This window comes from Nicotiana tomentosiformis, chromosome 6 (genome assembly GCF_000390325.3).
Source record: "Nicotiana tomentosiformis chromosome 6, ASM39032v3, whole genome shotgun sequence".
Lineage (NCBI taxonomy): Eukaryota > Viridiplantae > Streptophyta > Magnoliopsida > Solanales > Solanaceae > Nicotiana > Nicotiana tomentosiformis.
In genome coordinates, this window is record NC_090817.1 from 146,648,439 (window position 1) to 146,663,626 (window position 15,188).

A 15,188-nucleotide genomic window follows, 5' to 3' on the forward strand; every position below is an offset into this window, starting at 1 on the left:
TTTTTCAGTTAATGTCTTAGCAAGATATAGCTCTGCTCTTACAAGGAGACATTTGAATGGAATCAAACACATATTGCGGAATCTAAAAGAGACTACCAATATGGGCTTATTTTATGGTAATGATTGCAATCTCGATCTTGTTGGTTATGTCAATGATGGGTATTTATCTGACCCACACAAGGCTCGATCTCAAACAGGCTATGTGTTTACATGTGGAGGCACTGCCATATCTTGGCGATCGACTAAGCAATTAATCGTGGCTGTTTCATCTAATCATGCTGAGATAATTATTATTCATGAAGCAAGCCGATAATGGGTATGGTTGAGGTCTATAATACATCTTATTAGAGACAAATGTGGTTTGAAGTGTGACAAACTACCTACAATTTTGTATGAAGACAATGCAGCATACATAGCCCAATTGAAGGGAGGATTCATAAAAGAAGATAGGACAAAGCACATTTCACCAAAGTTATTTTTCACACATGATTTTCAAAAGAATGACGATATCAATGTGCAACAGATTCGTTCAAGTGATAATATGGCTGATTTGTTCACCAAATCTCTACCGACGTCAACCTTCAAGAAACTAGTGTACAAGATTGGGATGTGAAGGCTCAAGATGTGAATTGATGCTCTCATCAGGGGGAGTTAATACGCGTAGTACTCTTTTTCCCTTACAAGGTTTTGTCCCACTGGATTTTCCTTGAAGGTTTTTAACGAGGCAACTAAAAAGCGTATTTCTAAACATGTGTACTATTTTTCCTTCACTAGGATTTTTTTCCCATAGGTTTTTTTTTTTCTAATAAGGTTTTAACGAGGCACATTATCTATGGACATCCAAGGGGGAGTGTTATAAGAAAAATCAAATTATGGTGGATGTCTACTCTTCCTCCATGATCTTCTCAAATGCTTAATGACATATTTCTATGCTTAATGACATATTCAATGACATATTTTTCTTCACTTTTCATGCCTATAGAAAGGCCTTGTAATAGATAGGAAGAAACACATAATTGAAGAAGAAAATCACTTCCTTCTCTCTATCTCTATTTCTTGTTCATGTTTTACTAAATTACTTTTATTTCATAACAACATCTAAGTAATAAGAATATATACTAGGTTGCTAAATTGGGATATTAGACATTGTTAGTTTTCAAGAAGAAAAAAATTTAAAATTTTCCCATATAAATTTTAACTTTAATTTGTTTTCCCATATAATTTTAACAATGTTGAATTAATTTGTTGCACTTCAGGTGGCTTCTCTTCTGTGGTGGGTCGTTTTGAACTGGTTGAAGATGCAGTTAACAATACAGGTTTAGTAAAGGATGCACTTCATATCTAGGCTTCTGGAAGAAGGAAAAGAAAACATTACTTTTGAGCATTTGAGAAGCAGACCATAATGCTTAGGTAGTTTTTGGTACATTCATGATGTTCATGTTTATGTAAAGGACTGGTAAGGAATCATATGATTAAGCATTCATATTTATTTTGGTGCCCAAAAAGTGACGCAAAAATTGCAAAATCAGCTAACAGATATTCGGATAAGAACCCTTGGTAATTTTGACTCTTTGAATCTTTTAGACGTTAAGCTTTTGCGTCATTCAAGAAACAAGTGATCACTTACCATTTTTCTTGTCAAAACAGAGCATAGAGCGACCACAAGCAAAAACCAAAGAGCATTTTAGAATCAAGATATACTTTCAGCAGTTATCGATTCTCTGATTAGGATCAAGCCTGTGAAATCTAACTTGCAAACCACAAAAGTAATTGCCAGAGAAGCGCCTGCAAATAGTTTTTAATTTAATTTCACTAGTTATATTGGTCAAACAGTACACCGTCAAATTAACAAGTGTTATAGCAATATTGAGAGTGCAGAAGATCAGAAATTAAATAGGACAAACAGGTTACTAAAAGGCAAACCCAGCAATTCATTTCTCAACAGCTAGACTAGAAATCATTATACAGCTAACTAAAGCTAAAATTTCCCAGTAGCTGAAGACTCGTAGTTCTTGTGATAGCAGGCATGACTTGTTTGAGCTGGATATATCCTTCAATAACCGTAGCTGCCTCCATAAACAGAACCATAATCTGCAGCTAACGCCTGGCCAGCATGACCAGTGGCACTAGACTGTGAAGGGTACACAGGAACCTGAGAAGGATAAGGATTATAACCTTGGGAAGGTGGTCCAGCAGCAGCATTCTGCATTGAGTTGGTAGCGTCGGCGATGGAATTCTGCACCATAAGGAATAAGGGTCGTCAGAATAATATGCATCTAGACATCTCAGTATAACCACAGCATTTCAATGATAATTTAGCCTTTTGTCTCCTTAATTGTTTTCATAACTTGATAGTGCATTGCAAACAAGATCACACTCTCCTTAGACCACAAACAGAATATTATAGTGAAAGCCAAATTCCCACTAATTACAGCTGAATCTCATTAATCGGTGGACACTAATGTCAAAATAAATATGTTCAATTATTTAACTGCTGCTCAGAGTCCACATTGAACATTGTGTTATGAATTGACCGAACATTTTAGGCAGGAATATTTAACTAAATAATGTTCATAAAAAAATAAGAGGAAAGTTGTTGGTGTTTGTTATATCCTGTTTCAATTTTTTGAGAACGGAAGCATGAAATTGTTTAATACTAGAGAAGTGGAAATAGGGAAGAGTACACCAACTATATCAGTCCACTTGCCACATGGCACATGCCTCCATGAAGGAAAGCAGAATTTGTGTGGCAGAAGCAAACCTCTTTTTTGCAAGGGCTTTGGGTCTAGTGGTAAGAGCACGACGTGTAAGCACGTGTCACAGGTTATCATGTCGTAGACACAAAAGCCTGCTATTTAAGTGGAGAATGGTAAAGGGCCGAGCGCATTATCCACTGAGTTTCCAATATTGTGCCACTTAGCATCGGGGATTTCTCGGTTATTAACCCAAAAGCAAAAAAGAAAGAAAAAAACAAACACATAGAAGATGCAAAATTCCAGTGTAGATACATCTAAGTTATATATCAAGGAGCAAACTGCACTCAATGGTATTTGAACTAATCAACCACATCAAACATGTCAGCTTTTCCATGCCAAGAAGGAACTTTCTACCTTCCAGAGGAATACACATCAGTGTATCCGTGTTAATCAACAAATTTCTTCAAATGAACACATCGAGAGCATATCTACATCTGTAGCATAAGGCCAGAAATCGCCGAACTACTAGACTCAATGAAAGAGCAAGCAGAAATGCAGTTAACCAATTCGTTAATCACTACCACACATCCACACAGAATCACAAGAACATTGACTAACTCTAAAAGTCAATTGAAGCTCAATAATAAAAATGATCAGAAAATAATACCTGAATTAATTGCTGTGCTGTTTGGACTTGTGATGCCGAACCATTTATCTCAACAGTCATCTCACCAGGAACACCCCTTGTTTCCTGCACTGCAATAGTTGCACCACTTGTCCGACGAATATAACTAATATTCGAACCAGAAGCCCCAATAACGGCATCAGCGTATGACAAAGGAATTTGGATGTTTTGTGTGACCTTTATGGAGAAAAAGTTTAAAAAACAAGGAGCAGAAGTAGAAAACTCGTTATTGGAGGATGAACAAAATGAACCAAAAGAAACACAAATCGTTATAATCAACAAAAGATACTACTAAAGGGTGCCAGATTCTAATCACATGCAACATATCTAAGCTGATGTACATGCTAATCTTATGTAGCATATTTTGTGCAATTCAATATCAGCGCCAGAATCCTCCTTCCCTATTGTACTGAGTTCATAGGATTTGTCAATTAGATTTTTCTATTCAACAGATTAAAGGAGGAGAAAGTGCACCTTTGAAACTATGGATTGTTGTGGTTGCACATTTGCATGAGATCCCACTGAAGCATCTCTGCCGTAAAGGGGGCCCGGATGAGGTTGCATATCTAGAGGCATGTCCCCTCGTGGAAAATAATTGTCAAATTGCCGTGGTGGCGCCATATACTGGGGGTTGGCTCCAAATCCAGGTCCCCCAACACTCATGGGAAAACTGGATGGAGGTGGACCCCAAGGTTCAGTAGGCCCGGGCGGGGGCATATTCTGGTGTGCACGAGCATTCGGCATTTGCATCTGAGCAGAAGAAATATGAATGATTCTCTAATGAAATGTCACATAAGATCCTAAATTCTTTAAAACAATAGTATACTTACAAGTTTCTCAAATACTCCAATTACACTGCGATCAACTAAAAATTTCCTCAGATGAGTTGCAATCATTTCAACTGCTTTATGCACGCCTGCTGGCTCCCCTTGTATCTCAACGATACTATCATCAGGCAGGGCAAACATGGGGAGATGCTCTGAACAAAAGATGTAATCAGACACCAAACTAAAATTCCATGAGGACAAAATGGACTGCAAAGATCAAAATAAAGACAATAAGAACTTCAAAAAAGCCCACGACTCACATTACCATTTTCAAGTCACAAAGCAGCAAAATATTCAGCTTGTGAGCTTTTGGAAAGTCCAAAGTGGGTCTTTCATTGATTGGTATATGTTTCAAACAAAATATCATAACTTGAAAAGAAAACTAAACCAAGTGAGGACCCCGAATTAATTAGTTACACTTCCTTCCAGAGTGCTTATTGTCCTTGAGAGATAATACAATATATATATACAGGGAGATACACACTCTCTCTTTTCCTTTTTTGGAAGGGCAAACATGGAGAGGAATTTCGATATCTAAAAGTTTCCGCTCTTATTTAGGTGATCTGGGATGGAGGGGGTGTCCTACTACAGAGAGTTACAATATGATGACTGGTTTTCAAGATACAAATGTGTGGATCATTTTGAATTAGTGATGCATTTATATGCTGAATGACCATAGCGGCATTTTATTATAAGTATGACCATACCGGCAATTGAAAAAGAGAACTGCCAGGAAAGTCAGTAAAAGCCCCATAGATCATCAAATTTGAGTACATGTTGCCCCCCGTAAACTTCAAATTAGCAAATTAATAAAGATGTAAAACTGTTCAAATATATACCCTGCCATCGCATATCAAACGCCTATACTTTACGTCAGAGATAATGTCAAACTTTATATCTTCTGTGCTGGACACCCCAATCCAGAAATCATAATCTTCCGTATCGGAGCTCATCCACATTTAAAGAACTGATAAATCAATATGCCTTCCATTATAATCTCCAACGAAGTACATTTAAACATTGGATAAAGTCACTCAACGATAGTAGATTAAAAGGTCAAACAGTAGCAAATACTAACTAAAGCCCATTTTGATCCGCTGTACCCACCAGCTCTACATTTTAAAAGAGCTTCAAACTTCAAAGTACCATATAACAAAGGTAGTGTGCGCAAGCATTTCTATGAAGTCCTCCCAGGGGCCAAGGTATAAATTAAATCCAAAAGCACTATTTGTATTTAACAAATATAGATGGTTGGAAGCCTAACCTAAACAAGATTCTTTAGTAAAATCCAAATATAGGACTTTTGGACAGCTACAGTTAGTTCTCAATGATGACTACTATAGCGAGTTACACAAACATAATTTCATATGTCGAGTTGGAGAAGGGTATATTGTAAAGGAGTTTTAACCGAGAAATGCACTTATGAATAGACAGTCATTTCAGCATTTTGTGATATCAAAAATGGTTGGAGAAAAACTGTTGACTCCATATACCTTATTCCCATATCAACATGTTTACTAAGCATACAGTGTTTATCTGCAAACCTTTGATGAAGTACACAGCAATCTATTAGTAGAGAAGCATATAGTCATATACATAATCCAGGGAAAAGCATGAATATGTCCAAACTTGGACATTTCACTTCTAGAGTGCTCAGCAATTCCTTTCTAATTCTTGACCCTATTTATCCATATTGCACTGCCCTTTTAGCTTCATAACGTAACATATCTATGACCTAGCCAGCCTTTTTGGGCTCTGCCCAACACAACATTACAAGAATTAGACTAAGATGAACACCCCATGCTTATGCTATATCAAGAACTTGTTTGGTGGCAAATTATCCTGCAATGCCATGCTATACAGATTTTACAGCATTACAGGGTTGTTTAGGACTGCAAGCAACGGACTGCAAGCAACAGAAGTGGATCTATAACTTCTCAAGGAAACAATAAAAGAAAAGATTTGAGATTAAAGAAAGAATCACCTCCTCCAAGAATTCGAATAGTGCAATTAGATTCGTCTTGAATAGACTTAACGGTTGCACCCTGCTTTCCAATCAAGATAGCAGCCTGTGTAGCAGCCACAAGTAGTCTAGTAGAAACTGGTTTCCCAGCACCAGAAGGAGTATTGGTGGAGTCATGATCCACATCAATAATCCGCTTATGGACCTTCAAAAGGCCATCCATAGCAGGTGGAATAGAGAGGCTAGGCTCTTCCTTTGCAGATATCATCACCTGCAATTGAAAAGAATGAACAATTCATGGCCAGCACAAAAGAGAGTTACATATAAACATCATAACTTCCAACCACTCGGACCATGTCAAACATAAGCTAGTGCCTAGAATGTTTCGGCTAGGATTAGAATTGTAGTAAATTAAACAGAATGCAGAATCGGTGCATTTAGTCTGTCAAAAGATATGCACATAAGTAGATTGGACGTGTGAGAGACAAAATACCAAGACAGACAAGTGAATTAGCAAAAGCTTGCAGATAAAAGCAAGCGTGAGAATTGATTGAAAGTGGAACAGCTGTTACGAGATAATCTATCATCCCTTGGCAAAGGATGCAGTGACATTGTCTGTACCTTATTCATGATACGTGCCCATTCAAAGTCCGCTATTACGTAGGGCCATAATGTAAGGATCCACTTATGAATACAGCAATACTTTCTCAATTTACTACCACAGCCTAACTCCTTAGAGGCATATCAACTTCTTTTTTATAGACATTTGATGCCCCATCACTAAAATTTTAATGTAGCAAGAGAATTTATGATCTAAGTGTGGGAATGCCATTAATTACAGAAAGTTTTGTCTATCTATCAATCAAGGTCAATCTTTATTCGCTTGATTCTTATGTCTGTATGAACAAGTGTCCACATTTATACAACTGAAGAGTGCCTGTAAATATGCAAACTCATTAGCATACATCTTTAAGCCTTTTAAGTAGTATGTGTAAGACTTCTCTATAAAGATTAAATGTCATATCTTATTAAAAACCATGTTGCAGTACCTCCCTTAGAAAACAGAGAAATGGTTGGATCTCAGTGGAGATAGTCAGTTAGAATATAACGCTGCTAGCAGATTTCAGGCAAGTTTCATTAATTAAAACATTAGAATCTTACTCAGTTGATAATTCTTTTTTTCCCTAGTTTATTGTTAATTTTCCAGCATGTAGACACTAGTTTATAGTATCGGATGTTTTATTGTGGAAATTATGTACTTCAAATTGTTTTCTATATAATATTTCCTCCTTTATGGAGCTTAAAACCTTCTGGCAAGATACCAACCGACCAAGTTTTGAAGTTACCAGACATAATGCAATCTTCTGGGTACTGATGTCCGGATAAGGTAATACTGACAGATTGTCAGAAGGACTTCCAGCACTTGTAATGCTCAATGCTGATGGCTGCAGCTTGGATCTTTGGTTCTTCTAGTATAAGCCACTTTGATAGAAATGTTGCCTTATACGGGCAAGAACCTGCATACACTCATGTTGGTTATGATGATAAAGAAACTCCCTCAGATTTTTGTGGTTGTTTGATGGATTGATTTTAACCCACATTCAGCAAGTTAGTTATAGTTCTTACAGATTCATTAGTTTTATCATTTATCAACTTATTTCTAACAGTTCCATTTCAATTTTTATTACAATTATTTTTAACCTTTAATGAAGATATCATGTAAGATTGATCACTCTTACACCATTTTTTATTCAATAGACATTTAAGTAGGCCTCAATAACATCTAAAACCTAAAGAATTACAGAAGGTTTAGGTCACAGAATGAGCTAAATATAGCATACTTAGAGCATCTTGCTAGAACCATGAAACTCCCATGTATAGAACTACTCCCCATAAGAGAGAGCAGCTTCAACTTTTAACATCTTTATGAACACTAGAAGATCAACTTGGGCACTGCAACACAAGGACAAGTGGAGGCTTTTAGCAACTCCAAATAATAAAAAATCATACTAATCCTGCAAGAATTGAAGGATAGAACTGGCAGGAGGACGTACTTAAATACTTTTCAATGCCTGAATAGTTGGAATACATGGAAGTAGCCAAAGAGATTTAACAAGAATAGCACGCAATAAATTGAAAACTTTTCTGATCCCATCAGCATCAGCTTTTTTAAATAATAGTGGTACTCGGGCCAGTTTGCCTACACATCGACTAATCCATCGAGTACATGTTATCTCCCACCAACACAAATATTGAATAACACTTTCCAACAATGCTATAAGAAATGACCTAGCGCTTTTGATCTGCAAGGATTTGACCCTGGTATCCCATGGTCTACCCCAACTTCTTTTTTTTTAAAGATTAAGGTTATCCATCCCAACTTCATTAACCAGTAGACCACACCTTTGGGTGTTGATCCATCTCCATCAGTTGAAATATTCAAAGCAATAGAGTCACATTATCACAAGTGCATAACATGATATTTATACAATAGCACTCCACATAGTTATGTAATCCTAAAAGGTTCAAATAACAAGATATATCATCAACTCACAGCTCTTTCTGTAGACCCAGGAGGACCATCAAGGATCTTAATGCGAGCTTTTGTTTCTTCGCAAGTTTTTTTTATATACTCTCCTTTGCGGCCAATGATGCCACCAACCTTCTTGGAAGGAACTAACATTCTGAAGACATTTTCTCCAGGCCAACCAGGCCACCTTTTTTCCTCACCGCCTCCTGAACCGTTTTCAGCAACTTGTACCTCTTCTGATTCCAATTTTATTGGATGTCCCTGAAGGGACGCATCTTGTACCTCTTCTGCCTCTAATTTTATCGGATCTCCCCCAAGGGACGCAACTTGTACCTCTTCTGGTTCCAATTTTATCTCATATCCCTGAAGGGACTCAACTTGTACCTCTTCTAAAGGCAAGCTGCTCAAATGCGCATTGTCCGTTTCTTGAATATTATCCATTTTATGTGCATCCTCTGCCCCATGCACATTGTCTGCGTCGTACACATTACCAAGGTCATATTCCTGACAACTTTCTTCAGCCATTTGCTACAAGAGAAAACCAAAATCAGCTATTAGAACATAACCAAAGGAGGGAAATAGATATGTCCAAAAGCTAAGATGAGATAATAGTTTATCTTTGTGATTCCAAAAGATCATAATTGCAGAATTGTAGAAAATAGAAGCCTTTAAAAAATGGAAAAGTTGGGGGCAACAAGAGAGCAAGTCCTAGCTAGTTTGCTGAGGAAGCTCAGAGAAAAACCAATAACTTCAATTTCATGTTGATACCATACTCTGAAAAAGTATATTAAGGGGAACCTGCTAAACATTATCCGCTGCATGCATGACTGTTGCGCATGCTCATAAAATTCTCTAACATGCCAGGCTGCTCTAGGAATACTTTTTTAAGAATAAATACCTTGAAATAGGGTTTTTTTTTCCACAATCCCCTCCCCCTCCCCAAAGTATTGGCCAAGGAACCAATGACCAGCCTCAAGACTCTAAATGGATAATTATACTCCTCCAATTCCAAATAGAATGATAGGATCAAAATACTGAGGGTGAAGCATCTAATTGTAGGTGTGAGCTCGGACTTGATTTCTTATTTTTTTCTAAACGAACTCTCAAATGTAAAAACTACATAAAAAGGTACTATAAATCACAGTTTAACATAATAATCAAAATATATAAGAGATGTTCCGAAATAATGTAATACTCCCTCTGTTTCAATTTATGTGAACCTATTTCCTTTTTAGTCCGTGCCAAAAAGAATGACCTCTTTCCCTATTTGGAAACAATTTAACTTTATGCAATGATTTATAGCCACACAAAATATATGTGCATCATTTTACACCACAAGTTTAAAAGTCTTCTCTCTTTTCTTAAACCCCGTGCCCAGTCAAATGGCTTCACATAAATTGAAACGGAGGGAGTAGTAGGGAAAATTTGTTTAACTCCCCAAAAGTTGAGATGGAGAGAGAAAAAACTAGATAAAATGGTTTTGAATAATCAAATTATATAAGAGTTTTTTTTATAAGAAAACATAGTAGAAATAATTTGTTTTAATCCGTAAAAATTGAGATGGAGAGAGAAAACAAAATGTTTGTCTGTTCAAATCCTGCTTCAGAGAAAAGCCTCTGGTCCATTATCCACAGAGTTCCAAATATGTGCCATTGGCCCTCAGGGATTTCTCGATTATCAAACAAAATAGAGATGGAAGGAGTATACTGTTTCTATTTTCAAATTAAATTGTAATACCAAGTAAAAAAAAACAGTAAGTAAAAGGTAACAAAACCCTAATAGCTTAGAGTTCCCACATCTATAACCCTCCATAATTCAATACATCCTTCACTTCAATTATGTTAAAATCATAGTGACGAACCGGCAGCTTCGAAGCATCACTTGCGGAAAAGCTAAAACAAAACTTAGTTCTCAAACACGCACGTATAAACACATACTTAGGCTTAAACACTCGGGAAAAAAGGGAAAAACTTATGAAACAAAAAATTCAACGAAAAAGTAAGGTATCAAAATCAAATTGAAATAGAATTATCAAATTGAGAAGGAATTAAGCAAAAATGTGAGATAGAAATTGTTGTAACTATACTTACAGTGAATGAAGAGGTTCCAATATCAAAGAGGAATAGCGGGAGCTGGGGAAGGTTATGAAAGCAAGTGGGCGGGACGTAGACTAGTCACTAGGTTTTATTGAGGAGAAGTCTCGCCATCTTTGGATAATTTCCCCCTAGTCCCTATACTTGTTGTATTCATATTTTGGGCCACCAATTCACGGGAAAATTCTACTAATACAATCTTTTACTTTGCAAAGGTATCAATTAGCCCTTCATTTTTGTTATACAGATATTGTTGCATATCTTATGTTCATAAAACTTGTAAATTAAATATTGGAAAAATGGCCCGCAGAACACTTAAACTTGCACCTGATTGCTAACCCGGTAAAGTAACTTATAACTTATTCGTTTGAACACCTCAACTCATACATTTGTGAACTAATAAACATCTCAGATGGAGTGTGTATATCGAATGCTCTATCAGTATAACACGTCATATTCTAGGACTAGTTGTTGCTTGACATGTATAATTTGTGGGTCCCTCTTATTTTAACAAATTTATCAAATTTTAATTTCATGGTTTTACTTTTCTTCTTCATGGCCTTCTACAGATAAGCCAACCCAACCATATTTTTTCCAATGTCACCCAAACATACCACATCAACTCGCCATTCACATCTCTATCGCCAGCACCATCACACCATCACACCACCACAAATAAGTCAAAATCACTAGAATTTATTTGTGCATAGACTAGAAAAAGAGAAAAATAAGCAACAAAGATAACTCGATTAGTTGTTCTATCTCTAAAACCACAATCTCACCACTCCCTTCCCGCCTATGGACCACCACAAAACTATACCAGAATGCTCTCTCATTGAAGCCATTATTTATTTTTTCCTAAAATTTCAAAATTGTTTTTTGTTTTGTTTTTGCCTAATTCAAAAATTGACGTACAAGTTTTGAATTCTTAATTTCCATCTCAACTATAATCTTGACTTTCACTGGAAAAATAGCGTGAGAGAAAATTGAAGGATACTTGTGACAGTAAAATTTTTGGGTTTGATTTGAAAGTAAGAGGAAGAAAATGGATTTTTTTTTTTTTGGGGTGGGGGTGGGGGTGGGGACGGAGAGTTAGCGTACAGTGGTAGAGGAAAAAGGGGGAAAGGGTGTGATGGTAAACAAAGGGATGGACTGTGGGCCTTTCTTTTTTATTTATTATTTTTTTTTATTTTAGAAAATTTTTAATCCAAAATTACCGTACTCACGCGCGCTAATTATATGAGTTGCACACACTTTGTTCATGTCATATATGATCGTGCCACATAAGCATATTCAATGGTCAAATGTGTTTATTAGTTTACATATATACTAGTTGAGGTGTTCAAATGAAAAAGCTATAAGTTTCTTTACCGGTTGGCAATCAAGTGAAGTTTAAGTGGTCAATAGACCATTTTGCCAATTTAGACTATTATTATAATCACACCTATCTATAACAACATCTATATACAATAATCATTCACTATAAAAGTCATATTTTATCAAAAATAATTTTTATGTTATGTTAGTAATATATATCCTTTATAACAGCACTTTACAATAACAGTAAAAAAATATCGAAACAAATGAGATGTTATAGAGAGGTTTGACGGTAGTATGTTTGCAATATAAAAATGGTTGTTAGATTGAAGAACGAGGGATAAATTATTTAATTTTATTTTCAATTTAGCCGTCAATTCCTCAAACTTTTTAAAACATAATTTTTTTTCATATTTATAATTATGTACATATACACAAGTATAACTAAGAGATGAATCTATTAAAAAGAAAAGACGAATCTTACTAACAAAGGAAAACTATTTCAACTCTCAACATAGTAATGGTTCATGTAAAATTAACAAATTTTGTCCAAATTTGTTAATGTTCTATCTGAAATTGCTCAATTTGCTATTCATCTTGTATTTGATATTGCAATTAGTTGAGCTTTAGCTTGAAATGGATAAACTCCATGTGAATTAAATGTAACTAACCTTCTTCAGTCATGTTGGTATGTGGTTACAAATCTTTGTTCAATCCAATCAAGTTGGAATTTAGATGTGTATTAATAATTTCAGCCTCTTTTCTTTTTAAATTGTCTTAAAAGTAGTCTGTTAATGGTACGTAGGGTCACACTAAAATTACTGGCTGTAAAAGACGCATTTTGCTAGCTACAACACTAAAAAAATTGGCCAGAAATAAAATGGAGAGTTGCTGAAAATAATATAGGGAATAAGCTGTAACAAGAATGTCATCTAATAAAGTATACTGAACAGCATAAATTCAGATATTAAAAGGATTATTATAAGATCAAATTTAAAAACAGAAATACAACTGAAAGTTAAAATACGATTCTCTATATTGGGCGCAAATACAAACCACCCACAAAGATCCAGAAAATTTACAATCCTAACCCTATCTATTACTTCCTCCCCTTTCTAGCAGATGCCCTCTTCGCCGGCGACTTTGCCGTCTTAGCTTTAACACTCTTAGCAGCAGGTGCCGCCTTCTTCACCGGAGCCTTTTTCGCCACCGGCTTCGGCGCAGCTTTCCTCGACGGAGTACTCCTTGTAGCAGTTCTCGCCACCTTAGCTGGCTTCTCCTTCGGCTTAGCCGCAGCCTTAGTTTTAACAGGAGTTCTAGGCTTCTCCGCAGCTTTCGGCTTCGCTACAGCTGCCGCCTTAGGCTTCACAGCAGGCTTAGCTTTAGCAACAAGCTTCGCCTTTGGTTTAGTAGCAGTTTTTGCCTTTGGAACAACAGTCTTAGGTTTTGGCTTCGGTTTTGCCTTTGTTGCTTTAGGCTTAGCTGCCGGCTTCTTCTTCGCCGGCGCAGCAGCGGCAGCCTTTGGAGCAGCAGATCGTGCAGCTGGAAGTTTGTATGAACTCTTAACCTTGACGAGTTTACCAGAAGCCACAAGCTTCTTCAATTGAACAAGCAACAGTTTCCTGAAATTTGATGGAAGATTCTTCTGCTTATCTTCGATGAACTTTGTGATCGCGTGCTGGCTCGATCCAGTTTTATCCTTCAGTGTTACAATCGCATCCTTAATCATCTGCAAAATTAGGCAAATTAACAAATTAATTCATCAATAACAACTACAGCTTGCTCAGTCCATACAAATCCTCAATTTTCATTAATCATCTGCATAACAACTACTACAGCTCAATCAATACGAATCCTCAATTTTAATTTCGCTTCATTTGCACGGATACATTCCTAATTTCCAATATTCAACATTTCCGTAACAAAATGAACAATTTAATTAACAAATTTTACCTCGAAGTACGAAGGATGAGTAGGAGGATTTCTCTTCCTCGGAGCAGCTGGTTTTTTAGCCTTAGTCTCCTTTTCTTTCTTTGGTTCATCGGACTCCACAGCCGGAGGGTTATCTTCCTTGGCAGGCTCAGCTTCCACCACCGCCGGTTCAGTTACAATCTCGGTTGCTACAACTGGTTCTTCAGTCGCCATCTCTTAGCAGAAAATGGGATTCGGGTTAGGGTTTATAAGAGAATTGGAAATGGGGAAAAACAGATCTATATCTGTAGAAATTACTGGGATTTCTTTTTCTTTTTTGCAGGTATGAATTTGTTGATGAAATTGAGAAGACCATATATAGTAAGGGTGAAGTAGTTCATATCCAGAATTCTGAGAGCTGATTGGTTGATAGCCTTTTGACGCGGATTAATAGTTTAGGCGAATTTTAAATATAAACCGTTAGATTTAATTTCATCGACGGATCGTAACGGTAGGTGACTAAGACAGGGATTGGGATTGAAACAAGAAAAGCTTGTTTTGGTTGCTTGAGTTGTGTTTTTGTGCTCAATTGATCTAGGCAAAAGTTGAGCTATACTATATGGATTTAGATCAAATCTTTTTTATTAGGTAGATAATTTCGTAAGCTTTTTGAAGAGTATTTATTTGGATTTTTTTGGATGAGAAATCTGGGAGATTTTTAATTTTGAATAGCAAGTGGTCTGATCAATGGGTTTCTTGGAGTCTTTTGGGGTTTTGGTTAATTTTAGGTCAATGCTTTGGGTAAAAAACTGGTTTTTTCCTCTGGTGTGATAGTAGACTAAATAAGGAGTCCGTGAAATCAAGAATCACAAAAATCCGATCAGATTTGGTCATGGAACTATTGGTTCAAATGTCATTGAAGATGAACACATACACAACTATTTGTACTTCTTGAAGTATAAAGCAAGTGTATATATTTTCTTCACAAATCTCATTAATTTCTACTAATATTTTTTTTCATATCACAATTGCACTCTTGGATGACTGAATCATTACTTGTTTCTAGTTCCAACATTAAAATTATTACTATTATACTATTATCGTACATAATATGTCTCTAAGTAGATTGTTGCAAGTTCATTTGCTACAGATTTCATACTCGATTC

General features: G+C 36.3%; 2 protein-coding genes across 2 annotated transcripts; both read right to left on the reverse strand.

Annotated features, from left to right (window-relative positions):
• Positions 1 to 1,792: 1,792 nt before the first annotated feature.
• LOC104113308 (flowering locus K homology domain-like) lies at positions 1,793 to 10,945 on the reverse strand. Its single transcript, XM_009623428.4, has 7 exons — positions 10,792 to 10,945; positions 8,726 to 9,229; positions 6,193 to 6,442; positions 4,212 to 4,360; positions 3,856 to 4,131; positions 3,364 to 3,558; positions 1,793 to 2,236 (listed from the first exon to the last, which is right to left on the reverse strand). Exons 2-7 carry the CDS (start codon positions 9,224 to 9,226, stop codon positions 2,054 to 2,056), a joined length of 1,554 nt encoding a protein of 517 aa, XP_009621723.1. The 5' UTR covers positions 9,227 to 9,229; positions 10,792 to 10,945; the 3' UTR covers positions 1,793 to 2,053.
• A 2,125-nt stretch (positions 10,946 to 13,070) lies between these two features.
• LOC104113309 (histone H1-like) lies at positions 13,071 to 14,391 on the reverse strand. Its single transcript, XM_009623429.4, has 2 exons — positions 14,065 to 14,391; positions 13,071 to 13,840 (listed from the first exon to the last, which is right to left on the reverse strand). Exons 1-2 carry the CDS (start codon positions 14,254 to 14,256, stop codon positions 13,211 to 13,213), a joined length of 822 nt encoding a protein of 273 aa, XP_009621724.1. The 5' UTR covers positions 14,257 to 14,391; the 3' UTR covers positions 13,071 to 13,210.
• Positions 14,392 to 15,188: the final 797 nt, after the last annotated feature.

What these genes read in the sequence shown, in the direction of transcription:
- LOC104113308 (XM_009623428.4), bottom strand. Translation starts at nt 9,226, where the DNA reads ATGGCTGAAGAAAGTTGTCAGGAATATGACCTTGGTAATGTGTACGAC. An exon ending in CTGGGTCTACAGAAAGAGCT is followed by an intron (nt 6,443 to 8,725) that starts GTGAGTTGATGA and finishes TTTCAATTGCAG; the next exon opens with GTGATGATATCTGCAAAGGA. An exon ending in TTGGAGTATTTGAGAAACTT is followed by an intron (nt 4,132 to 4,211) that starts GTAAGTATACTA and finishes TCTTCTGCTCAG; the next exon opens with ATGCAAATGCCGAATGCTCG.
- LOC104113309 (XM_009623429.4), bottom strand. Translation starts at nt 14,256, where the DNA reads ATGGCGACTGAAGAACCAGTTGTAGCAACCGAGATTGTAACTGAACCG. An exon ending in CTCATCCTTCGTACTTCGAG is followed by an intron (nt 13,841 to 14,064) that starts GTAAAATTTGTT and finishes CTAATTTTGCAG; the next exon opens with ATGATTAAGGATGCGATTGT.